A 27,097-nucleotide genomic window follows, 5' to 3' on the forward strand; every position below is an offset into this window, starting at 1 on the left:
AGAAGAAAAATGTTTTGTCATAATTGATAACTCAGGTTATAGAGGAAGGATGTTTCCTGTCACATTTATAACTCAGTTGACAGAGAAACATATACAGTAATAAGTGATGATTGAGGTGATGGAGCACAAAATGTTTTCAGTCATAAATGATAACACAGGTAATAGAGAAACAACATTTCTAGTCATAGATTATAATTCAGATGATAGAGGACAAAATGTTTCCAGTCATAAGTGATAGCATAGGTTATAGCAGAAGGTTTTCAGTCATAAATGGTAACTCCAGTTATAGAGGAAGAAATATTCTATATTTCTAGTCACAAATAATAACACAGGTTATCACCTGTGAAACATTTCCAGGTATAAATTATATCAGATGATAGAGGACGTAAATGCCAACTCAGGTTATACAGTGAGATTTCCAGTCATAAATGATAACTCTGGAAAAAGAGAACATAATGTTGTTAATAACAAATGATAACTCAGGTGATAAACATTTCTAGTTATAAATGCTATTTAAGATGATAGAGAACAAAATGTTTGCTGTCATAAATGATAACTCAGATGATTTTTAAAAAGGCTTTCTGTCATAAATAATAATTCAGATTATAGAAGAAGAAGATATTTTTGGAATAAATGACAACTTAGGTGATAAGGGAAGAATGTTTCCAGTCATAAATGATAACTCAAGTGACCTGTTACAAATGGTGAATAAGGTGATAAAGAAACATTTCCCACCATAAATGACAACTCAGTTGATGGAGAACAAAATGTTTTGTCATAAACGATATGTCTGATTAGTGTTTCCAGTCATAAATAATATCTCAGTTATAGAGTGAAAAGGTTTTTAGTCATAAAGGATAACTCAGGTGATAGAGAACAAAATGTTTTCAGTCATATATGGTAGCTCAGGTGACACTGGAAGAATGTTCCAGTCACAAATAATAACACAGGTGAGAGAGGAAGAACCATTCCAGGTATAAACTATTATTCAGATGCCAGAGGTCAAAATGTTCCCATCATAAATGATAACTCAGGCAATAGTTGAAGAAAGTTTCCAGTCAGAAATAACAAGTGAGGCGATGTAGAAAAATGTCATTAACTAATGACATATCCGTTGGTAGAGTACCAAGTATTTTTAATCATAAATGAAAACTCAGTTTATAGAGGAGGAAGGTTCTAGTCGTACATGATAACTCGGGTCTTAGAGATAGGTTTTCAGTCATAAATGACAACTCACATTAGAGGGAGAATGTTTTCAGTAATAAATAATAACTCAGGATATAGGGGAGAAAGTTTCTAGCCATCAGATGATAGAGGACAAAAAGGTTTTTATTTTTTAAATCCTCACCTGAGGATATGTTTTTTAACATGATTTTTAGAGAGAGTGGAAGGGAGAGAGAAAGATGGGTCAATTGCCTCCAATAACCTGTGTATGTGCCCTGACTGGGAATCGAACCCACAACCTTTCAGTGTACAGGACGATGCTCTAACCAACTGCGCCACCCAGCCAGGGGGAGAACAAAAAAGTTTTCAGTCATAAATGGTAACTCAGGTTATAGTGGAAGAAGGTTTTCAGTAATAAATGGTAAGTCAGGTTATAGAGTAAAAAGATTCCCAGTCATAAATGATAACTCTAGAGAAAGAACATAATGTTTTCAATCATAAATGATAACTCAGGTAATAGAGAAACAGTTTTCGTCATGTTATTTAAGATAACAGAGAACAAAATGTTTTCAGTCATGCTAACTCCAATGATTGAAAAAGAAGATTTTTCCATTGTAAATGGTAACTCAGGTTATAGAGAACATTTTTTTGTCATAAATGACAACTCAGATGATATAGGAAAAATGTTTCCAGTCATAAATGATAACTCAGGTTATAGGGGAAGAATGTTGCCTGTCTTAAGTAATAAATAAGTTGCCAGAAAAACATTTTCATTCATGAATGACAACTCAGTTGATAGAGAACAATATGTTTTAAGTCATAAATTAGAGGGAGAGTGAGATTAAGTCATGAAATTAGAGGGAGAATGTTTCCCATCCTCCTATATAATAAAAGGGTAGTATGCAAATAGACCAAACAGAACAACCGAACAACCAATCAAAGCATAATACGCTAATGATATGCTAAGGCTGCTCAATCACTCGCTATGACGTGCACTGACCACCAGGGGGCAGATGCTCCGACGGGTAGGTTAGCTTGCTGCTGGGGTCCTGTAGATGGAGACTGAGATGGGCCCTACACACCCTGGAGCACTCCCACAGTCCCTCCTTGGCTAGATGATGGTGCACCAGTGGGGTCCCTCAGCCTGGCCTGCGCCCTCACAATCCAGGACCCCTTGTAGGGGGGCGGGGGGGGGGGGGGGAGAGTGTCAGAGAGCCGGTTTCAGCCTGATCCCGCAGGCCACTCCCCTGCGGCAGCGCGAACCTCTCCTGATGGGGACTGATTGGGCACGAGCCTGTGGCAGGCACAGTGAGGCCTGGATGAGCAGAGCGGCAGGTAGGAGCTGCAGGCGGCATTGGACTGCGGGTTTCTGCCCGATCCCTGCAGGCCACCCAGAGGGACCCCACCCGTGCACCTGACCTCTAGTCATAAATAAAAACTCAGGTAGTAGAAGAAAAAGATTTCCAGTCATAAACGTTACCTCAGGTAATAGAGAACAAAATGTTTTCAGTAATAAATGGTAATTCAGATTAGAGGGAGAAGGTTTCCAGTCAAATATTGTAACTCAGCTGATAGAGAATAAAATGTTTTCAGTCATAATGATAACTCAGCTGATTGAGGAAGAATGTCTCAAGTCATAAGTGAAAACTCAGGTGATAGAGACACAACATTTCCAGTCACAAATGATAATTCAGGTGACACAAAACGTTTTCAATAATACGATAACTAAAGCTTTGGAGGAAGAAGGTTTTCAGTATTAATATAATTCAGGTTATAGAGAAAAAATTGAGGTACTTGAGAAACAAAATCCGAGGTCATAAATAGTAATTCAGGTAATAGAACAAAATATTTTCAATCATAAGTAGTAACTCAGGTTATACAGGAGGAAGGTTTTCAGTCATAATGACAACTCAGGTTCTAGGGGAAGAATTTTTCAGTCATAAAAGGTAACTGGTGATAAAGCAAGAATGTATTCAGTCATAAACAATAACTCAGGTGAAAGTAAAATATTTCCAATCATAAATGAGAATTCAGGTGACAGAAAACAAAATGTTTCCAGTCTTTGTTTTATAGAGAACAACTGTTTTTAGTCATAAATGATAACTCAGGTTATAGAGGAAGAATGTCTCCGGTCCTCAATCAAAACTCAGGTGAGAGAGAAGCACCGTTTCCAGTCATAAATGGTAATTCAGGTGATTATACACAAAACGTTTCCAGTCACGTGATAGCTCAGATTTTGGAGGAAGGTTTCTAGTCATAAATAACTCAGGTCTTAGAGAACATGATGTTGTCAGTCATAAATGATAACTCGGGTGATAGAGGAAGCGGGTCTCCTGTCATAAATGATAGCTCAGGTGACAGAGAAACAGCCGGTTACAAAGGATAATTCAGCCGAGAGAGGTTTTCCGGAAGCCTCGTCATGGTGACAGGAGTCACAGCCAGTGCCCCCACGAGAGCCATCGCTTCCTTCCTGGGCCTTGAGCGGTGCCTCCAAATGGAGGCCTCACTGGCCTCGATGGCAGGGGCATGTCCTCGTCACCTTCAGTCCTGGGTGTTGTTTACTGCCCTAGCCACTTCCACAGCAGGTGAGCAGCTTCGCCCCGAATGCAGGTGTGACGGCTGGACTCAGCGATGCCCTTTCTTGCTCAGAGCACAGAGGTGGCAGTGTGGGGGCTGCTTTCCCCCTGGGGAGCCCGTCATCTGCCTTGGAAGCTCCTTGTATCCCACTCCTCACTCCACAGGCCACACCTACTCAAGGGAGGCTGGGGAAGCAAACGATCAGGGGTTGGGTTTGGGGAGCACCATCTCTGCCATGATCTTGCATCTCCACCTGCCTCCAAGCCGCCTCATCTTTCCCAGGGTTAGGGCCATCAGCTCATCATGATAGCCCCCAGGGCTACCAACCCAGAGTAATTTTCCCAAAGTTAGGCACTGGCCTTTCCACGCCTCCCCTCAAAAAGCACAGCCCTGCGCCAACTCCCTCTGGCCTGTGCAGAGGGGCCTGGGGTCTCCTCCATGACTGGGCCAACAGGAGCTGGTGAGGCTAGAACCTCGTACAGGTGCAGCTCCCAGGAGCTGAATGTGGCGCGTCCCCTGCCCCATGGGTCATTAGGATTGACACACTTGGCAGTCCGGGCCATCCCAACAGTGGGTCCGAGCCTGGGGATGAGAGCCATCCTAGTGGGGAAGGCCAAGTGGAACCCTCAGAAACCAACCCCACATGGGGGGCAGCGTGCGGGGGGTACACCTATTCTCAACGTTCACTCACAACCTGGCCCTGCAGAAACCAAGGACCCTGGCAGGACCACAGACGCCCTCTGGCTTGGCTGACCAGTGGTTCCCTCAGCATGTCCCTGCCCCTCATGGCTGCAGTGCCCCAGGGGACTCAGGTCCATGGCTCGTGCCCACTAATTTGGAGGACTCAGAAAGGACCAGGTGTAGTCCCACACACATGGCATCCGTGGTGCTCACGCTCCCCTCCCTTGAGTCTTATGACCCTCTGAACTTGCTGGGGACAGCGCTCTGGTCTGCATCACCAATGGGGAATGAGTGGCCCAGCACAGGAACATGGTTACACCCACCCCTTCACAAACCTGACTCACAGGCAGGGCAGTGGGAACATCTAGCCTTGTCAGGCCTGTGCATCTCAGGGATTGACTGCATCCCAGAAGGTGTCCATGACAGCCTGCACAGGTTCTGCGTCCTTGCCTGGGGCCCCAGGCATGACCCCTCTTCATACCTTGGCCCTCCCATCTCAAGCAGAGGCCTCCTCTGGAAGGACGCGTGGGTGTGGGGATGGCCTATGTCCCTTCTCTCTACACAGGTCTGGTGAGCTAGGTCCTGAGGAGGCAAGTTCCCGTGCCCTGCCCCACCCCCTCCCCTGCAGACACACACACACACACATGTAACCTCATGAACAAACATGGCTTGTAGGGAGGATAGAGGGACTGCAGGGCCTGAACAGGGACACATGGCCAGGCTGGCCACCTCTGCTGACCATCTTTCCATCTGGGGCCTTAGTGAGCCCTGAACTCCCTCCATCCCATCCCACAGAGTGGTGTCGCCCTCTAGTGGCCCATGGGAAGATGTGTCAGCTGCACCCACAAACACCAGGCCAAGTGGAACCCTCCAATCCCCCCGCCACCCACCCCCAAATCTCTCATCCTCTGCCGGCAGAGCCTGGGCTCTAAGGCCCTGCCCACCCCATCTTTCTGAGCTCTCTTCCCCATGCCTGCCTCCCTTGCTGTCTATCTCATTATCCACCGTGCCCCAGGCTCTCCCTTTCCTCCCCAGACCCCTTCCTTCCACCTGGGTACCTGGACATTGGGCATTTCAGCAGCAAACCTGTGAAATGAAGTTGTTTCATGGTCCCTGCCTACTCCAGCCCCAATACTAGGGTGTGGAGCATCCCACCCACTTCTGTCCTGGTACCCAGACCCACCTTATCCCATTATAGGGTCTTTAGGAAGCCATAGAACAAGGCTCCGGCTCCAAGGCAAAAGACACTGGATCTGGTTCTGGATCTGGCTAAAGCCAAGGATGGCAGATGGCACAGAGTATACCATGGCCTTGGGGGTCCTCCACCGTGCAGCCTGAAACCCTCCCCACAGCTGTGTGTGCAGTTCCCATAAAACAGGCACAGCCTCTTCTGCCTTTATCCCCAAAGCATAAAACAGGCTAAAAGTTAAGTAATCGTGTGAGCAAATTTTAAATAATATTCAGAGCCTGGGAGTGATAAGAGAAACAAAACAAGAAAATTCTGGAAAAAACACACAAGTTTTAATACTTAAAAAAAGTTATATAACAAAAGGTAACACGTTCTTTAAAAAAAGTGTACAAAACACTAATATAAAATTTATTTTAGCGTGAGATAAAAGCAAAACATAATATTCTGTGGAATATACCAATTATTGGCCAGTTGTTTCACATCTGTTAATGTGAATTTTCCCTTCAACTGTGATAACGCTACTGAACTGAACGCAGGGAGAGGCGCTGCTGCACCCTTGCCTGCGTGGCTGAGGGGCATCTGACAGGCGTTCGGAGGAACATCGAGGACTGCCTTCCCACAAGGAGGCCACGTCTGACTGCTGTGAAGAACACTTTACCTAGAATTTTTTCTTGATTTCTGTAACACAGGAATAGCTTTTCCTTATGCATGAAACAGTCTTTGCAATGTCTGCACTAAGTAAAACAAGCTCACTGCAGGTAGCAAGTGCCACCTTCTATCTTGAGTGATTTTTACATTTTTAATGCTATGACCAGATTCTTATTTACGGCAATGTAATTTTTCTCTTGTTTCCCTAACCTATATTAGTCATCATTTTTAAACAAAATTTGTAAACATTTTGTGTCCGATCAACCGCAGGCAGGATGAAACACATCTAGACAGTTCTTTACAAAGAGATAACAGAACTTGAACTATCTCCCTTTAAAACAGTGAAAATGACAGGCCACCTGCCTTCTAACATGCATTTTAAAATATACAAATACAGCACTTTCTTTTCACAATGCTTGGCCCTGCAGGTCTATGCCACGTTGGACAGGTTTCTGGGGAAGTGACCTCACTGGTTGCATGCATGATTTGAAAACCACAGGCGGGGAGCCCCGCTCAATCAATCACAAGAGGAAAGCTTCTCTCTCTCTTCAAACTGCTTGTCCACTGCCAGAGACAGGGCCTGGAGGAAGCCCTCGATGGTGACAGTGGGAGCCTGGAAGGATAGATATGAAGGAATTGAGGGGTGACCCTCGCCTTTGAGGGCCACTGGCAGCACTCACCCCTTCCATGATGCAGACACCAGAGAGGCAACTCCGGGCAGCTGTTCTGAGTGAGCTGGCCCAGACCCGAGGGGCATGAGCACCTCTCGGAGGCTTGGATGTGAGCTCTGGATGTGCTCGAGCAGAGACACACAGCATGGCCACCTCCTCCCAAAGGGCTTGGCGGGGCCCCACCACTAAGGCACCAAGGCTAGCACCTCCTAAGCCCCAGGAGCCTGTCCCTTTAGAAACTGAGGTAAAATAAGGCAGCTATCCCAATGGCATTAAGTGTGACTCCTAGCAAGGCCACACACTGCTGGACAGAGTGGGTGGTAAAGAGAAAAGTACCCAGAGGTGGAGAGTAGCTGTGGAAGACTTACCTGAATGTACAGGGCATGAGCCAGAAAAGGGAGTTTTCTTAAGACACGGCCACTGAGGCCCTCACTCTTCCTGTGAATGTAAGCCAAGTTTGGGGATGTCAAGTGAACAATTGTGTTTTAGGACTGGTTCTCCTACCCATCTCTGAACGTCCCTTCTCCCACAACCCCTCGAGGAGTCCTCAGCTACTGCTCCAGGTGGGGAAGGGTCCTTGCTGCCCTGATGTGCCACCTACAGGCACCGCTGTGCTCAGGGACCCAACGCCTGCCCAGCGGCATGGATTACCTCATATCTTTATTAATTTTTGCACAAATTTCTGAACTGCTCCCCTCTGTTTCATCTCAACTGGTTTAAATTTCTTCAACAGATAATCCAAAAAAATACCCTTTAGCCCAGCTGGTGTGGCTCAGTGGTTGAGCGTTGACCCATGAACCTGGAGGTCATGGTTCAATTCCTGGTCAGGGCACATGCCCGGGTTGTAGGCTCAATCCCCAGTAGAGGGCGTGCAGGAGGCAGCCAATCAAGGATTCTCTCTCATCATTAATGTTTCTATCTTTCTTCCTCTCTCTGAAATAGGTGTTTTTTTAAAAGTCTTTAAAAAGTACTATTCCTGCCCTGGCCAGTGTGGCTCAGTTGGCTGGAGCACTGTACTGTGCAATGAAAGGTTACCAGTTAGATTCCTGGTCAGGGCACATACCCAGGTTGGGGTTCCAACCCAACCAGGGCGTGTATGAGAGGCAACTGATCGACGTTATCTCTATCACACCAATGTTTCTCTTTCTCTCTTCCCCCTCTACTTTCTGCCACTCTAAAAGTTTAAAAATAATTATATGTATGTATGTGTATGTATATATATATATGAAAATAATAATAATACTGTTTTTTATGCTATCCTTTTATTCAAAACCTTCCACACGCCTCACGACCTCAGAATAAAGTTCAAACTCTGGTCAGAACTCAGACGTTCTCCAGAATTGACCCTTGGCAGTGCAACCCACCTGAGGTCCCTGCACGCACAGTGCCTGCGGCCTCGCAGATTTCTCTCCAGTTTACCCTGAATTCTAACTGTCCTTGGAGGCTCTGCCCCATTTCTCCACCTACCTTTGATCCCCAAAGCCGTCTGAGAACTTAAAAGCTCTAGCAGCCCTGGACCAGGAACCCAGGGCTAGTGGGCTCCCGAAGCTCCCCCAGCCTGTGTATGATGACTTGGGGTTCAACTCTCTATCTTCTGACCCCAAACCTGACCCCAGACGGCTACAGTCAATTATGACTACAGCAAATGGACTTTTCTTGGTTACAAAAATTAGGTCCATTCGCACCTTGAAATTTCACTCAAAAGGAGGCTCAACTTTGACACGTTGTTTTCAATGAAGCCAATCATCTCCAGTTCTCGGAGGGTCAGCAGCTGCTGGCGAGGGTATATGATCTGACGCTGGGAAGATAGGGGCAGAATGCATACGTCAGCAACAGCACAGCATGGAAAGAGCAAGCATATTACATCTTATAAAACGCAAATGGGCCATTTAACAAGCACAGCTGACCGGGAAACAGGCTGGTTTCCCCGATCTCTCGCCGGTGCCCGTGAGCGCGCACCCACACTCACTCCTCCCCAACACACATCTCCCCGATTCTCCAAACAAAGGCAAGAATACAAACAACAAAACACGTCTCAGAAACCAGCAGTGACCCTGCCTCTTCTGTGTTTTTGGCCAAAATGTGTCCTCACATGTCACATGTCAACATGGAAGTTCAGTCTGGTATTTGGTTTCAAGGACATGACACAACCCACAGACGGCAGAGCTGGGCTTTGGAGCCAGGACTTTGCCTTTCAAGGAGGGTCTGTTTGATGTTTTTAAGATAAGACTCTCATTTGGTAGAATGACACATCCAAGATCTGAGTCAGAGTACACCTTGTAGACCACAAGCCTGCATGTTGGATGTTCTTTGCCAAGTAGCCACACTGGGCTGTCAGACTGCCACCACTGAATGAATTTCAACATGAACTGTTTTGATTTGGGAACCAGGGGAGAGAAGAATGAAGGAAAGGCTTCCTCCGCACATTTTGGAGGTTTGATGAGGGTCATGGGTAAAATTAAGAGGCAGGGTTTGAGCTCGATGTATTTTGACCCCGGCCTAAGTGACTGACTACCTCAGGCTCCCTTGCAGCCTCCCAAGCTGCCCCTGCGACCCCTCCATTAACAGGCACTGTCCTGCAGGCTTGTGTGAGATGGCAGACCTCAGGCTCTTGACAGAGAGGGCACAATCACACATCAGCCTTCAGGACCAGCCTAATCTCCACTGCAGCATTGGAATACCCTAGCTTCCTGTAATCTGTGTAAGAACTACCCCTGCCCACATGCTCAGCTCCCAGAAAAAGTCCGTGCACTTGGCTGAACCTTAGAACATCCCTGGATTCACAGCATAAGTGTGAGTACGACACCACACTGAGGGCACTCGGCTATCTTCAGCAGGACCCGCCATCGCACTGGCTGCTTAGCAGCACTACTGCGCCGCAACACTTCTGATGGCCACTTGGGGTCGCAAGTCAAAGCTCCCTGGGACCTCTCTGCCTCTCCCACTCCCCAGAAAAGTAGGATGGAATGTGCACACCAGGACAGTGCTGAGCCCAGCTCTCCTGTCCCTGCCACAGAGGCTGTGTCATCCTTGTTGAGGATGTTGGGGTTCAAGATCCATGGTGCCAGGAGGTGGCTGCAAGGTTGGAGGGTGTTGAATCCACCCCATCAGTAATTACAATGATGCCTTACTATGATCACCATGTAAATGCCCATTTGTTAGCTGGCTTGGTTACAGCCCATGTCCTCCCAGTGCCCAGAGCTCTTGGCACCAGGTACAGGTCAGGTCCCTGTTAGACTGAATTATGAGAGACTGTGAACATTGCTGCATTCACTGCTATCACCAGAACACGGGACCAAAGGGACATGAACACCGTAGCCGATTACAGGCTGTGAGCGTCTTGTCTCGTCAGGATGATTCCCCGTGAACCAGGGCCTCCTGTCAACCAGGGCTTCTACTGCTCTTCTTTCAGGGGAGGAAAATGAGGCCCAGAGAGTGGATCACTTGCAAAGGCCGTCAGAACCAGAACTTGCCAGGAATGCTGACCACAGCCAACACACCTCCTACCCACTCATCGCCTGCAGGTAAATCAAACAACCATGATGATCATTTTGTGCTAAAAGAGCAAAAATATTGAGTCAGTGGCCATGATTTTGACCATTAATGCAACCTGCCAGATATAACAAACTGACATTTTCAATCTAAAGAAATGGTTAATTCCTTGTCAAAATACCTTACTCTACCAGGTATAGTCAAACTATTTTAAGCTATGTCAAGGAATTATAAAAATATAAAAAATCTACTTGTTAGTAAGAGAAAAAACATCAAAGCACCTTCATCAGTTCTTCCAAACAGGAGAGGTAGATTTTGAAGATGGCTGCCGCAGAGGGGGGCCCGATATACTGCCTGATGTCAGCCCTGTCCACGAAGGCCACGTCGATCCTCTCCGTGATGTTGGAAGTGGTCAGTATTACCACATTGGAGTGCCTGGAGGCAGAGGAGCGAGGACCAGTCACCCCATGCCTGTGACTCCCTACCCTACACAGGGATTGTCAGGAGCTGCCTGCAGGCTCTGGGCACTTAGCTGTCGTTCAGCTAGCTATCCTTCCTATCCCAATACCAGCCCATGAGGCCTCCTGAGGTCCTGCAACTCTTGAGCTCCTGGTCACACACGGCGTGCCAGGCCCACTCTCTGGGGACCTTTACTCTGGTCACTTCTCTGCCCTCTGGAAAGCTCTCCTAGACACCTGCTGGTTGTTCCCTTACTCCTTTCAATTGTGGTAAAGGTCTAATCTCTGAGGACATCCCTGACTGCTCCATCTCTGACCCCTCCCCCAGTACCTACACCCCGTCTGCCTGGGCACAGCATACAACTGCTCATCACACAGCTATCGACAACCATGGAGCAGACTTAAAATCCCCTTTACCAGCTGCTTTCCCCTCTAGCTTCCAAATTCCAAGAGAGCTGCCATTGCCACTCTGCTCTCCGACCTAGGCTGGCACAAGGTGCCCTGGTAGCATGCTTCCCAGCCTGGTAGACTTGAGCACAGGGACAGTGCTGCCTTCAGGGACCATGGTCAGCATACAGATGGTTCACAGGCAGCTGTGTGGCCAGGGAGCCCCTAGGAAGATCAGCTTCACCTGGACTCTGGCAACAGGCGTGCAGCCCTCTGAGGGTGAACAGGGCGAGCCAAACAAAGGCAGGGATGGGAGTTTGACATGCTTGCTGTACAGGCTTGTAGCTGAGGAGCAAAAGGCTGTACCATATAGCTTAAGTGTGCCGTGGTTATGCCATCTGGGTTTGTATAAGTGCCTCTATGATGTTCATTCAACAAAATGACCTAACAATGCATGCACCCCCATCATTAAGTGGCACATGACTGTAGTACCTTTTAATTTGATCGATTTGGGTCAAGACAGCGTTGACCACACGGATGGCATCTGAAGGCTCAGTGCCTGCCCTGCAGGCATTGCGGGAAGCTGTGAGGCTCTCCACCTGTGGGGACAGAGCAACGGAAAAAAATTACAGCACTGGCCCCACAGGGCAGCTACAGAACATGTCAACTGAGCAAGTGAATGAACAAATGAATAGGTGTCAGGTGTCCGGGTGTGCTAGGAGCTTAACATGTGGCATGGCAAGGAGGACAGGGCTACATGAGACAGCGACCACCTGATGGAGGCTGGGCTGAGCCAGGGGCTGGCTGTGCCCTGGCAGCAGTAAGAGGCGCTCAGTCTTGAATTTCCTCCACCACAGGTTTAATGCCTGAACATGCCTACCTCGTCAATCAGGACGAACACCAGAGCGTCCTTGTCATCAATCAGATCCTGGATCTTCTGGAACATCTTAGTTACTAGCTTGCCACTCTGGAACCAAAACACTCAGTGTTGACTTGTACTCATCATGCTGCCTGGTGCACACCTGTCCCCACCCGGCATCACTCTGACCCCAGGTACCCCTGCCATTTCCTGACAGCCCTCGGAGAACTCCCTAAATCAGAGGAGCCAGGTCTGCAGGGGTGGAGGTAAAGCCAAATGCCCTCTTTCCCTGCCTCATGTGCCAGGACACTGACACTTGAGCCCATAGACTCCTGTCCAGGGCCACACGGCTCACCTGTCTGCTTTCTTCTTATTTCCCCTTCCCCAGCTGTCCCCACGACTGGGAATGAGATGAATCATAGGTGCCAAGATGCAAACCAGCCAGACACACTCCTTACGGACACTCCCTGTCCCCACTCCAACCTACCAGAAGGGCTCACTGACAGGGCTGCCTGTGGCAGAGCACTTCAGAAGTGAGGGATACCTGTAATGTCACCTTGTCCAAGCCCCTCAGTTCACAGATGGCAGAAAAAGGCTCAGAACTCTGAGTGCATGCTCAGCTGAGGGGAGCAGTCCAGGTTAGAACTCAGGATGCCCTCCCTCCTCAGACAGTGTTGACAGTCAAAGGTCTGTTGTACCCAGGCTTTCAGGCCTCACACTATTTCCAAGTGACTGCTTAGCTCTGAAAATTTCCTCTGACCACAAAGTCAGATGCACAGAAAGTCTGTCTAATATACAGGCCATCTTTTCAACTATATAGTTGACAATCCAGAGAATTAATACTTACTTCTGAAAACCACTTAGAAAAGAGGCTGTGGCTGTTTATTTCAATTAGTTGGCCATACCGGTACCTAGGATGATTAAAAAAAAAAAAGGAGTTAAGACAATTACTTTTCAAATTAGTCCTCTGGCAACCCCAGTGGCAGCACTTTTGCTCATTAAATACAACAGCTCTCAGCTGCCCAGTGTGGTGAGCATTACTAACAAGTCATAATTACTGACAAAGAACTGAAGTATCTACTAGTCTGTATACTAAATAGTATGAAAAATCTAAAGGAATGCAACCAACAGTTCTGGTTGAAGCAAATTAAGTTTTTCAAACTGAATATCTTCATTTGAATTAAAACAACAGTAAAATTCCTCTCATTTTTTAATCTACGTATAACTTATATTTATTTTTTTAAAGTACTACTGGTACTAATAAACAAACAAATCTAAACAAGCATCAGAAGTTTTGTCTGGCACTGAATATTTTTTCCTCCTTCCACAAAACCTTAAAGACGGTGACAATTTATTTTCCAGCACAAATTCTAGCGTGGATACTCAGATGGCAAAAAGTGAACCTTAACACACAAACTGAATGACATCAGCACTAATCCTGCAGCCACTCAGGAGGCAGCTGAGAGGTCTGACACACTGACTAGTATTTCTGACTAGAATCACACAGGAAACCAAACTGAGGCAGGACAGGAGTTGACTCCCAGGTCCTCTCCAGTGTCTTTCATGTTGAAAGTCCACAGAAGGAAAAGAATTACTTTCAAATTTAAAAGAGACTTTCATTTAAAAAAGAAAAAAAGACCACTTACTAATTCTGTTCACAAAAGAGAGGAGAGGGAAGACAGACAAAGAAACAAAATAAAGACTGGGTTGAGTATCAAACAGAGTTATACATTATCATATTTTTGTACAGTCACGTATGGTTTAATGAGGAGATACATCTGAGAAATGCATGGTGAGGCGATTTCCTCACTGTGCGAGCTTTACAGAGACACTTCCATAGGCCTGGGTGCACAGCCCACTGCACACCTGGGCTCTGTGGTGCAGCCTAGTGCTCCTCTCCTGGGCTATTAGCCTGCACACCCTCTTACCGTGCAAAACAACAGACGATTAAGTCAAGCACAAGAGAAAATGATGCAATCAAGAGACTTGGTAAACATGAGATGTATGACCCAGCAAAACACCACACACATACACACACACTGCACTGTTTTACAGCAAACTCTTTTTATAAGTAGAAAGAGTACATTGTAAATAAAAATAACAAGTATAACAACAAAAAGGATACACACTAAATACATAAGCCAGTAACATAGTTGTTTATTATCATTATAAATATTATGTATTGTACATAACTGTATGTGCTGTACTTTTATACAACTGTATGTGCTGTACTTTTAAACAAACGCTCAGTGCGTTTGTTTACACCAGCATCAGCACAAACACGTGAGTAATGTGTTGTGCTCTGATGTCATGATGGCCTCAATATCACTAGGCAATAGGAATTTTTCAGCTCCATTATAATCTTACGGGACCATCATCATTTCTGCGGTCGGTTGTTGACCAAAGAGTAGTCATACCATGCATGACTGTACTGGGAAAACTTCTATTTCTTGTAACAACATTTTCACTCTATGGTGTTTTAGGAAACTGCCCATAGAGATCTTTAAAACACAGATGCATTTCAATATGTCAAGACAAAGGCCAAGTTGCTAAGCATAAAATAAAGGGTTGAAATAAAGCAATTTCCCTATGAAAAAATACAAAACAGTTCGAAAAGAAAGTAGATATTTAAAAGTAAATCTCATAGAATTCCATTTTCTAAAGCCAAATGGGAGTAACAGGTACCAGATTTACACTGTGCCTTCACCAACTAGACTACTGGACCGCATAAACGAAGCAACATCTATAAGGGCACTGGACAACAGGCACCAGAGGACTGTGACCTGAGAGAAGGGAAATAAATTGGCGCTAAAATCGTCCGGTTCTCTGTGTGGAGAAGACATAGGAAGAACACAACCACGGGGCTGAATTGAGGAGACAGAGGTCAGAGTTTAAAGAGCCTGAGGCGGCAGAGCAGAGGTCCAGAGGGCAGGAAGGTTCTCAGAAATAAAGCACCAGAAATCATCCTGATGTTCCCTCAAGTCTTTACTGAACACTTGGATATCTATGAGCAGGGAAATCCATGAGGCTCTCCAGACCTATGAGCTAAATCAGCCGTGGGCAAACTACGGCCCGCTTGAAATAAATAAAACTAAAAAAAAAAAAAAAGACCGTACCCTTTTATGTAATGATGTTTACTTTGAATTTATATTAGTTCACACAAACACTCCATCCATGCTTTTGTTCTGGCCCTCCGGTCCAGTTTAAGAACCCATTGTGGCCCTCGAGTCAAAAAGTTTGCCCACCCCTGAGCTAAATGGTTTCAATGCTCACAGACTGGCTATGTTCAAGTTTCCAACAGCCAAAGTGGAGAATACTTGTTACTCATTCAAGGTGTTCAACTGAGACCCCAGGAGGGGCCCACTGGAGAATTAAAACTAGACTCACCTAGACCTCTCTCTAACAAAGCTTAAAAACAAACCTCAAAAGGATCACAACAAATCATGAGTAATGGAAATGCCTATCAGAACAAGACCCAACAGCCTTTGGAGAAAACAGACACTTCAGAACACAATGTCTGCATTCCAACAGAAATTACCTGACATGCCAAGAGCAAAAAACGTGACCTGTAACCAGAAGAAAAACAAGCCAATAGAAAGACTCAGAAATAACGATTATGGATTTAGTCAACAAGAACATTAAAACAGCCGAAACTGGTTTGGCTCAGTGGACTGAAAGGTCCTGGGTTTGATTCCGGTCAAGGGCATGTACCTGGATTGCAGGCACATCCCCAGAGGGAGATGTGCAGGAGGCGGCTGATCGATGTTTCTCTCTTGTCGATGTTTCTCTCTATCCCTCTCCCTTCCTCTCTGTAAAAAATCAATAAAATATATTTTAAAAAAAATAACATTAAAACAGTTATTATACACTTGATCAAGGATTTTAACAGAACATAAGTAAAAAGTATAAAAGGAACCAAATGGCACTTCAGAGAGAAAAAATTCACTATTCAAAATGAAAATTTCTCTGAATGGAATTAAAAGCAAATTAGATACTGCGGGAAACTATCCAAAGTGAAACACAGAAAAAGTTTAAGACCTGAAAAAACAAAAGTGTACCAGTGGCCTCTGGGATAATATCACACAGTCTAAGATGCATATTTATGGGCTCCCAGAAAAGGGGCTGAGGGGAGACTAGGAAAATTAGTTGAGAAAATAATGGCCAACTATTTTCCAAATGTGATGAGACCATAAATTCCAAAACAGACAGAACTCAAGGAGAAACAGACAAATCCACCATTAGAAGCTTGGCCATTCCTTTCCAGTAAGTGACAGAACATCAGACCAGACAATCAGCAGGGACATCAAGTACCCGGAGCTGACATCCATGAAGCATCGCACCCAACAAGAGCAGAAACACGTTCTCTGAAGTGCACATGGAACAGCCTGCAGGACAGACCATGTGCTGGTCACTAAGCAAGTCTCCATAAATTTAAAGAGATTGAAGTCATAACTCAAGACTATGTTGAGTATAGAGGAATTATTTTACAATGAAAGAGAGGGCCCTACTATTCATGTAAAGTTATTAAAAAGACAGCTTATGCTATTATAAAGGAAAAGCAGGGAATCTCATTCCTGCTACTCTCCTCTCTCAAATCACCAGTTACCTGCTTGAAAGTCGAATGGTCAATTTCTGGGCCAAGGCTCTACACAGGGATGTTTTTCCAGTTCCTGGAGGACCTGTAACAAAATTTAAGCAAATACGTGTTTAAGGCAGTGTTGTGACAAATTTCTTAAAACAACAGCAGTTGCATTTTCCACAGAATACAAAATAAGAAGGTGAGTGTTCAATACCATGAATATTATTACGAGCACTGCTTATTAACTCACAAAGAAGTTTGCTAGCAAAGTGCCATAAAATATTACCACTACTGTACACTTTAAAAGTCTTTTTTCCTAATTTGAATTTAACTTGTGCTTCTCGTCTTAGCTTCCACTGCCCCTGATACAAGCCCTGCTTCCGGGCCGAGGGGCTGGCTCAGCTCTCTGAGTGAGCACTGCATTTCCTGGTCTTTGTCTTCACTGACACCCTCCTTGTCCCCACATGTCATCTATGAAATTTACTTTTTATGGCATCTTTCAAAAGTCAAACCCAGCCCTGACTGGTTTGGCTCAGTGGATAGAGCATCGACCTGTGGACTGAGGGGTCCCGGGTTCGATTCCAGTCAAGGGCATGTACCTTGGTTGTGGGCACCTCCCCAGTGGAGGGTGTGCAGGAGGCGGCTGATCAATGTTTCTCTCTCATCGATGTTTCTAATTCTCTATCCCTCTCCCTTCCTCTCTGTAAAAAAATCAATAAAATATATTAAAAAAAAAAAAATGTCAAACCTACCTTTCTTGCTAATCATCAGGACTTTTAGGCACTGAAGCTTTCTGTGTCTGTAGCCCAAAGCAGCACCGTCTTTCACTATGGCTATTTCTACACCGGCCTGCACTCCATACTAAACCAGAGGATGAATGAAGGCAAGGACCCCTGATTGTACAGCCTCTTGCTCTGTGTGTCACCTAACATGCCTTGCAGAAGTTCTGAGGTGACCAATGTAGAAGAACAAGCGCATCTAATAGAAAATGCTGGTACATTCAACTGATTTTCTGCAAGCATTTTCAATAATGAAAAAGGAAATATACAACAAGTTCTAAATGAAATAACTGAAATATTATTGATTGCCTACTCTGAACCCGGTATCAGGATAATGTGCTGAGGTATCTGCAATTTAAAAGACACTTTTTAAAAGGTGTATACAAATGTACAATCTTAACTGGTATAAACAGGCTGGTTACTCTGAGCTCCTACCTCATTGTAATTTGGAAATGCTAGATTTCTTTCTATCCAGGGCTAAGAAAAATACCCCCTATCTTTCTCTGAGAAGAACTAGACAAAATTTCTGTACTGTAAAGTATGGTTTTGCAGCTTACTGCTCACAAAGCAAAGCTCTAAGAATGCTACAAAGAAATACAAGGCAATTTCTTTTCCAAGGAATTTATGATCAGTTGGGGGAAATAAGAATTAATTGAAATGTTTAATAATAATATAAAAAGTCACAAGGCAGTAATTGGGTGGCTGCCAGACAAAGGGTAAAGTAACAAATGCCCAGAGTAATGTCAGCTGCATCAGCTTCACGGAGAAGGAACATTCTAGGACAACTCTGGCTCCACCAGAACAAAACTGCTGTAACTCCTCCCAGAAGGACAAAGGTACAAGTAAAACCTGGCATCACAGTCTACCTTGTCAAATGCAACCTCACATGCCTTACCGTGAAGCAGCACCACCCGGTTCCAGGTGATCAGATTGCTGTCAACATTCCTGTCTGAAAACAGTAACGCTGTCATCACATAATCGAGGAGCTGAGTGAAGAAAGGAAAATGCAGATAAAGAGGCTAACAAGCAAAGGCTCCTACTCTGTGTGCTCCTGCACGAGCAGCAGGGACAGGAGCAAGGCAGCCTTCCAGAGACGCCACAACCAGACGCTTCCTGGATACATCACAAGCTTTCGTTTTAGAAGGTAACTTAAAGCAGAAGAGGATAGCTGCTGGCTATTACTATTACAAGCATAAAGGATAAACAATATTTGAATGCCTAGATTACACAAAATAACTAAGGGACTTGTCAAGTAGGACTAAGCTCCTTCCTCTGGGCTGACACAGCAGTAGGCAAGCACACAGCACACTTACTACAATATAACAGTCAGGACTCCCTCCTCTCGCTGTGGCTGCCCAGAGCAGCCTGGGAGGCCAGGATAAAGATTTCCATTTACTTGCTCCATTCTGCCAACCTGCTCTGTCTGCAGTGTTCCCCTCAGCCTCAATGATTCCTGAGAGTGAAACCCCACAAAAGCTGTCTTCACATTTGGCACCCTCCCTCTTCCCCCGCAGGGGATGCCCCAGAGACCAACTCCACGTGGGAGCAGCCTCAGAGGACAGACGTCCAGGATATCAGCTGCTGGCGGGCAGTGGCTCCCAAAAGCTTACTTGAGTCAAAAAGCTCTGAGTTGTTAGCAACACAACAGTGACTCTACTTCAAACAATGGGGTCTTTTGGGGAAAAAAGTGCAACTTACGTGAGATTTGACTTCCACATCATACACCAGGCTGTCCCACAGCCCATGGAATTCAGCTGTGACAAAATGAAACAAAAACTTAACTTTAGGAAGCAAGCATTACACCTACCAGCTAGATCTGCCCTGAGCTACAGATGCTCTCCCCTGCTCCACACACGGCATGCTAAGATTCTGATTACAGGGAAGTTAAATTTTTAAAAACTGTCTTAAAATTAAATATGTAAAATAAATGTCAGCTATGTAGGATTTTTGACAGGTAATTAACTGGGTAAGAGTTACTTTTTGTCATGTTGTTACATACAGCCATCTTTTGTGGACCTGCGCTTTCCACAACATAGACTCTAATCCACCACTCTCGCTATAGGCCAGTGATGGCGAACCTATGACATGCGTGTCAGAGGTGACACAGGAACTCATTTTTTTGGTTGATTTTTCTTTGTTAAATGGCTTTAAATATATAAAATAAATATCAAAAATATAAATCTGTTTTACTATGGTTGCAAATATCAAAAAATTTCTATGTGACATGGCACCAGAGTTAAGTTAGGGTTTTTCAAAATGCTGACACACCGAGCTCAAAAGGTTCGCCATCACTGCTATAGGTCAACACTTGGGCAAGGCAGACCAGCGGGTTTAGTCTAGCCATTAGGACATCAGGCATAAAACTAGATGACTATGTTAACCCCAGGACTCTGCCTACAAGAACACATTGGCTAGTCCACGAATAAGCATCGAGACAGTAGGAGGAAGGAGTGGTCCAGCAGGACTGACTAAGTAGGCAGGAAAGAAGAGAATGGTCCCATTCTCAATGAACACCATCTGTGAGGATCCAGTGTAGAGGAACTCTCTACTTCCCTCTTTTGTGATATACTTTCCATTTCATAAGATATAAAATACCTTAAAATCCTACAAAACAAATGAACAAAAACCTCTCTGGTTAGCTGACTTGGAAAGTCTGAGATGTATGCTATCCTCTGACCTTGTGGACTCAGCATGCTCTAACTACTGTTGCTATCACACCTACCTGCGGGCAGAACCCAATGATTTGCTGCAATTATATTTTCTGTCTCTTCTTCCAAATTTTCACTGGTGGGGCCATCTTCATTTAGGTGGAAGATGTGAAGTGCAATAGTGCATACACTCAAATCGATGGGCTGTGATGAGAAGGAAAATCAAATAAATCTACACAAATGGAAAAATCACTCGCTTTTCAATTCTAATATCCAATTTGAATCCTAAAGTCCAAAAATAAAGATTGAAAGTGATGTTAATAGAAAAAGTCTATTATTTCAGATTCAAAATTAGCTCTTTTAAATGTGTTTATCCCTCCCTCCCCTTTTGGTGTATAACAGCTATTTGAAAAAACAACTTTATTGTTTTTATAATTATAAAAGTAACACACTTGTTAAAAATTGCAATTACAGAATGAAGAATGTCTACGTTGCCCAGCATGGCTCAGTGGTTGAGCGTCCACGGTTAGATTTCAGGTCAGTGCACATGCCCGGGTTGCAGGCTTGATTCCCAGCATGGGGCGTGCAGGAGGCAGCCGATCAGTGATTCTCTCTCATCATTGATGTTTCTATCCCTCTCTCTTTCTCCCTTCCTCTATCTGAAATCAATAAAAACATTAAAAAAAAATATGTCTAAGTCCCCTACACCAACCTCATAGATGTTAGCCTATAATACATCCATACATATCTGACCCAAAATTGATTCTATCCCAGTTTTCTACCCATGCTTTTCCCAGTTACTAGAACTAGGAGACATTTTCCATTAGTAGATAGAAATATCATTCTCTTTCATGGTTATAGTATATTTGGTGTGAATATGTCAGACATTTAACCAATCTCTAATAAAGTTAAAATATTTTGATAGCTAAGGTGGTGTGGTTTTGGAACCAGTGTGCCCATGAGGCCTTCCTGACTCCCCAGCATCCAGACAATTGCAGAGGAAGCCCTTTCTTCGGAGGGTGGTTCTGAGTTCATATCCTGGGAGTCACTCCTGGAGCCATAGCTAGAGCCTGCTGCTCTCCATAATCTATCTCGCGTTCATCTTACGTTACTCAAATGTTTCCCATTATCTAAAAGATTAAAAATGGCAGCACAGTAAGTGAATGTTGCACGGACATGCTTACAGGAACAAACTGGAATTACAACTAAAATACAGAAAAACTTCCTGAATAATCAACGGAAAACTCGCTGGAGAGAACCCTGATACCTGAGGACCGAAAGTGGAGACCGAATAGAGACTGTTGGAGGGGTGGAGGCACAAAAGGGCTGGCTGGGCGCCTACAGACAGCAACTGAAGTTCCGGAGAGATATCTCAGCCATGGGGGTTGCCACTGAGAACTCTGGGATCTAATCCCCAAGCTGGGCCCAGCAGAAAGCACCAGAACTGAGAAGGGTAGCCACATAACATCTGGGTGTGAAAAGCAGAAGGGTTGCTGTCTGCCAGGAAGTGACGGCTGGGAATTCAAGCATCCTCTTAAAGGGCCAACACACAAAATTCCCTGTGGAGCCACCCACCTTGTGCTCCGGCAGGGAGGGCAGAGTGGACTGGAGCTGTGTGAGCAGAAGCCAGGATCGGGGACTCAGGGGTTAGAGCTCAGAAGGCAGACACCCCTGGTTTCCTGTGCTGAGTCATTCCCTCATGCAGTGGAGGACACCTTTCTCACACAGACACTTGCTATTCAGGCAGCCTTGCCTGGGGAGAAGACAGTTGACCCACTCTATTGGAAAACACCTTGCCCCGAGGCCACTTAAGAGACTAAAAATAATAGCCTCCAGGCAGAAGCAATTACCCCACCCTATTGAGAAAAAAACAACTCTAGACACCCCTGAGTGAGGATGATTGCCTGGGGCAATTCAAGTTGGCACCCTATCAGTTGGTAGGCAGAGGCTGTCTCTGGAGGCTTTGAGTCTTTGCCTGATCTAATTAGTCAGAAACAGCATTTAACACTGTCCTACACTAGAGATTGAGAGGTGTAGCAGATCTACCTAATACCTAGTCACAAACCCAAACAGGCAGCCAAAATGAGGAGACAAAGAAACAACCCCCAAATGAAAGAACAAGAGAATTCTCCAGAAGAAGAGATAAATAAAATAGAGATAAGAAATTTATCTGAAAGAGTTCAGAGTAATGATGGTAAAGATGCTCAACAGCATGAGAAAAGATATAGTAACTATAAAAACAGAAATAAAGCATGACATTGCACAAATAAAGAACACATTGGGGAGAAACCAAGATGGTGGCATAGGTAAACACCAGAAATTGCTGCCTCGCACAACCACTTCAAAAATACAACTAAAAGACAAAATGGACATCATCCAGAACCACAGGAAGGCTGGCTGAGTGGAAATTCTACAACTAGAAGGAAAGAGAAAAGCACACTGAAACTCAGAGAAGGTGCGGAAGCAAAGTGCAGAGGTATGGAGGCGTACGTGGAAAGGGCTGGCAACTGAGGACACAGTTGTCTTTTTCAATTGGGAGGGAGTCTCAAGCTCCCAACTGCTCTCAACTCCAGTTCCGGGTGAGTCTCTGGGGACCCAGACTCATATGGGGAGAAACTGGACTGTCTGGCATTGGTCGGAACTAGAGGGCAGCTTTCTCTCAGAGGTGCTTGCAGCGATTACTGGGACACTGAGACTCGGGCATCTTAGGGTAGGACTGAGGAGCAGCCATAGCTGCTTGCTCCGCCCTGTTGATCCCCTGAGACCCCGCCCAACCCAAGCTGTGCACAGAGGCTTTTGCATATGAAGGGCCTGGCCCTTTGCAATCTGAAAATTACCTAAACTGCAGCTGGGTCAGAGAGACCCAGAACATCCAAAAGAAGGCCCAAGGCCCCACAGCAGCTTGCATTGCTTCACATCTGGGCCTCATCTGGGCACCTCCAAACCCCAGACAAGGAAGAGGAATCTGCAGATCTCTCCATAGCTCCTGCTGGGTAGCCTCAGGCAGAGGCTAAATTATCACCTCCTTAGAGAGCCAAGAGCCAGTGTACCCAGTGGTCAGAGTGGGACCAGCCAGATTACAACTCCTCAGATCCACAAGGGACACAGTCAGTGAGCACTAAAGCCCCACTGAAGCAAGTCTTGCCCCAGAAGGGTGTCTCCAGCAGAGAAGTTCTCCCACTGCAGACACAGCTGATTCTCACAGCCAATTGGCCTGGAGGTCAATTCCTCCCAGTGATACCTACAACAATCAAGGCTTAACTACAACAAGACTGTGTACAAAGCCCACAAAGGGGTGCACCAAGAGTGTCCACCTCAGGTAATTGGGAAGGCTGAGCCACTGGGCCCTATAGGACACCTAGCACACAAAGCCACTGTATCAACACAGGGAAGCAGCCAAAATGCGGAGACAAAGAAACAGGTCACAAATGACAGAAATGGAGGAAAGCAAACTACTGGATATAGAGTTCAAAACCACGGTTATAAAGTTTTTCAAGAATTTTCTAGAAACCGCTGATAAATTTAGTGAGATCCTCAAGAAATCTAGTGAGACCCTCGAGGTTATGAAAAAGGACCAACTAGAAATTAAGCATACACTGACTGAAATAAAGAATATTATACAGAGTTCCAACAGCAGACTAGAGGATCGCAACAATCAAATCAAAGATTTGAAATACGAAGAAGCAAAAAACACCCAACCGGAAAAACAAAAAGAAAAAAGATTCCAAAAAATATGAAGATGGTGTAAGGAGCCTCTGGGACAACTTCAAGCGTACCAACATCCAAATTATGGGGGTGCGAGAAGAAGAGAGAGAGCAAGATATTGAAATCTATTTGAAGAAATAATGACAGAAAACTTCCCCTACCTGGTGAAAGAAATAGACTTACAAGTCCAGGAAGCGCAGAGAACCCCAAACAAAAGGAATCCAAAGAGGACCACACCAAGACACATCATAATTAAAATGCCAAGAGCAAAAGACAAAGAGAGAATCTTAAAAGCAGCAAGAGAAAAACAGTTAGTTACCTACAAGGGAGTACCCATACGACTGTCAGCTGATTTCTCAACAGAAACTATGCAGGCCAGAAGGGAGTGGCAAGAAATATTCAAAGTGATGAATAGCAAGAACCTACAACCAAGATTACTTTACCCAGCAAAGCTATCATTCAGAATTGAAGGTCAGATAAAGAGCTTCACTGATAAGAAAAAGCTAAAGGAGTTCATCACCACCAAACCAGTATTATATGAAATGCTGAAAGGTATCCTTTAAGAAGAGGAAGAAGAAGAAAAAGATACAAATTATGAACAACAAATACACATCTATCAACAAGTGAATCTAAAAATCAAGTGAATAGATAATCTGATGAACAGAATAAACTGGTAAATATAATAGAATCAGGGGCATAGAAAGGGAGTGGACTGACTATTCTCGGGTGGGAATGGGGTGTGGGGGGTGCAGGAAGAGACTGACAAAAATCATACACCTATGGATGAGGACAGTGGGGGGGTAAGGGCAGAGGGTAGGGTGGGAACCTGGTGGAGGGGAGCTATGGGGGGAAAAAAGAGGAACAATTGTAATAATCTGAATAAAGATTTTATTTAAAAAAAAATTCAAATGGAAATAAAAAAAGAACACATTGGAAAGACAGTTAAAATATTTCAAATTGTTAGCTATTATTAACAATATTTGTTCATATATCTCTACAAAATTACATAATTATATGTTAAGATAAATTCCTTGAGGTGAATCTGTAGTCAAAGATGAGAACATTAAAATGTTTAGTGGTTAGCACCCATGTCTTCCAGCTAGGCTGTGCTACCTGTCCCTCCACAACAGTGTTGGAAAGCTCTCCAGTTCCCCTCAGCTGGCAAAAATCGAGTACAATGACATCAAATCTCTGTGTGGATAAAACTCCAACAACCCCCACAATTGTTGGTCCTAATCTATAATAATAAAAGCATAATATGCTAATTAGACTGGACAGCCAAACAACCTCCCAGATGTCCTTCCAGATGAAGCCGGGGCTGCGAGGGCCGAGCCCCTTGGACAAATTTCGTGCAGCGGGCCTCTAGTATAAGAATGAAGAGGTCCACCACATAAGAGTTATTTTAGTGTCATATCAATTCTTCCAAATTGATTCTTTATAAGACGGAAATTGTCCAGGTATCAGTGATGTGAGACACACACTTTGGCTTGTTCTTACTCTGGTGATAGAACTGCCCCAACACATCCACACTGTTATACAAAGCTCCTCTTAGCTCCCACACATGAACAGGTGAGGCAGTCCATACGCTGGACTAGGTGAAGAGATTCAAGAAGACAAGCCCATCTCCTCACCTCTGTTGCCCCGGCATGCCCTATTGTCCTAATGCATTCTGAGCACTCCATACATTTTGTTGCCTGAAAGAATAAGAGAGAAGGCACACAGGCCTCCTCAGCACAGCCCACTATTCTTGGTGCTGCCTTCTAATTCCTGGTTTCTGATCTCTCCCCGCCTGTCCTGACAGCAGGCTGGCAGTGGGGCCACGTCTGCTCCCAGCACCTGGCCCCTGCCAGAGAACCAGTACTTATCTGACTGTCAACCCAACAGGTAAGCAAAGCAAACCAGTTTCTGACATACACTATCAAAGCAGCAAGCAGACAGTCATGGCAACAACTTTCTATTTAGCTAACCGTTACCTGTTTCTTGGCACAGGGAATTAGTAACTTACCTGTGGGTCTTTAACCTTTAATTCCGTGTCAACAATAGACACAGACTGCACATTTCTGGTCAGAAAAGGATCATCAAACTCAGTCCACGTGTAGTCACCAAACACAATATTATGTCTGTTAAGTAGCTTTCTAACACTTAGCTTTATGTCTTCTTTTTTTGCCGTGCTGGACAAATAAACAAAACACAAAGATCAGTTCTAAGTTACAAAACACACACCAAGATTTTAACGCTTAAAAACAAAAACAGAAATTGGGGCATACATGAAAAGTGCAGTAGTTCAGAGTACATACAGGAGGGAGTGGGCCTGCCTGGGGATGGAACTGGAGCCACTCCTTGCCTGCCAGCTGCGGGACCAGGGGAGCAGCTCACCTGGAGCCTCCGCTCTTCCTCAGATAAAGGGGGCAGCAGCAACAGTTTTTGCTACACTGGGCTACTTTGGAGATTGGTCAATAAATTCAAAGTGTTTAGGACCATGCCTGGCATATAGTACGCACTCAATAAATGAAAGAAAGACGGCCCACCGCTGTGGGGTCAGGTCAGGAGTTTGCATTTTAACAAGTGCCCCAGGCCTGGCATTCACACTGAGAAAACCCAACACTTCCGGCTTGGCGTTCAAGGCTCCCCTCCGCCCACCTTGCCACCTGACAGCCACGCTGACTCGTGCTGAGATCACACCAAGGTGTGTGATCACTGCGGTATGCCTCCTGGCACGGAAGAGCCTGAGAAACGCTGGCTCCAATGGCAATATCTATATTTCCCCTGGAACCGAGAGCTCTGAGTATCTGGCCCATCCTAACTTCCAGCTTTCCTGGCCTGCGCCCGGCTGGGCTCTGCGTGGGTCCCGTTCAGGGCCGGGCCTGATGGGTCAGGTCCGTGTCCGGCGCAGAGGGCTCCAGTCGAGGTCTGGGCCGAGTGTTGTCCGTCGGGGCCACGCAGAGGCCGAATCGGCTGGGACCTACCCGGGTCCCATTGGGTCGGGTCAGGCCGGCTCACCTGCCGCTTCGCTGGTGCACCTCCACATGGATGGACGGCGTCTCGGGCACGCAGGGCAGCGCCTGCTTCAGGTCGCCCACGGCCTGGTCCATAGCACCGTCGCCGCTGCCGGGAGCAGCGGGTACCAGGCCCGATCGTGGCCGCCGCCTGACGCCCGGCGCCACCACCACCTCCACTTCCACCTCTTCCTCCACAGCTGCCAAAAGGACCCTCTGCCCAGCGCGTACTTCGAATCTGCCGCGCGCAGCGCGCCCTCCCCT

General features: G+C 45.5%; 1 protein-coding gene across 2 annotated transcripts; it reads right to left on the reverse strand.

Moving 5' to 3' along the window:
* Positions 1-378: 378 nt before the first annotated feature.
* On the reverse strand, positions 379-27,090 carry TRIP13 (thyroid hormone receptor interactor 13). 2 transcript variants are annotated; one of them, XM_070411989.1, is made up of 13 exons: positions 26,838-27,090; positions 25,843-26,008; positions 20,207-20,336; positions 19,183-19,238; positions 18,380-18,470; positions 16,733-16,805; positions 12,974-13,037; positions 12,148-12,234; positions 11,760-11,866; positions 10,704-10,857; positions 8,616-8,728; positions 7,299-7,368; positions 379-437 (listed from the first exon to the last, which is right to left on the reverse strand). In XM_070411989.1, the coding sequence occupies exons 1-13, from the start codon at positions 26,927-26,929 to the stop codon at positions 423-425; spliced, it is 1,218 nt and encodes a 405-aa protein (XP_070268090.1). In that variant the 5' UTR covers positions 26,930-27,090; the 3' UTR covers positions 379-422. The 2 variants fall into 2 exon arrangements, with proteins under 2 accessions (XP_070268090.1, XP_070268089.1); XM_070411988.1 differs by lacking the exon at positions 379-437 and adding an exon at positions 5,922-6,872.
* Positions 27,091-27,097: the final 7 nt, after the last annotated feature.

The sequence above is a fragment of the Myotis yumanensis genome, unplaced genomic scaffold (assembly GCF_028538775.1).
Source record: "Myotis yumanensis isolate MYYU_CA2020_CCGP unplaced genomic scaffold, mMyoYum1.0.hap1 SCAF_4, whole genome shotgun sequence".
Classification (NCBI taxonomy): domain Eukaryota; kingdom Metazoa; phylum Chordata; class Mammalia; order Chiroptera; family Vespertilionidae; genus Myotis; species Myotis yumanensis.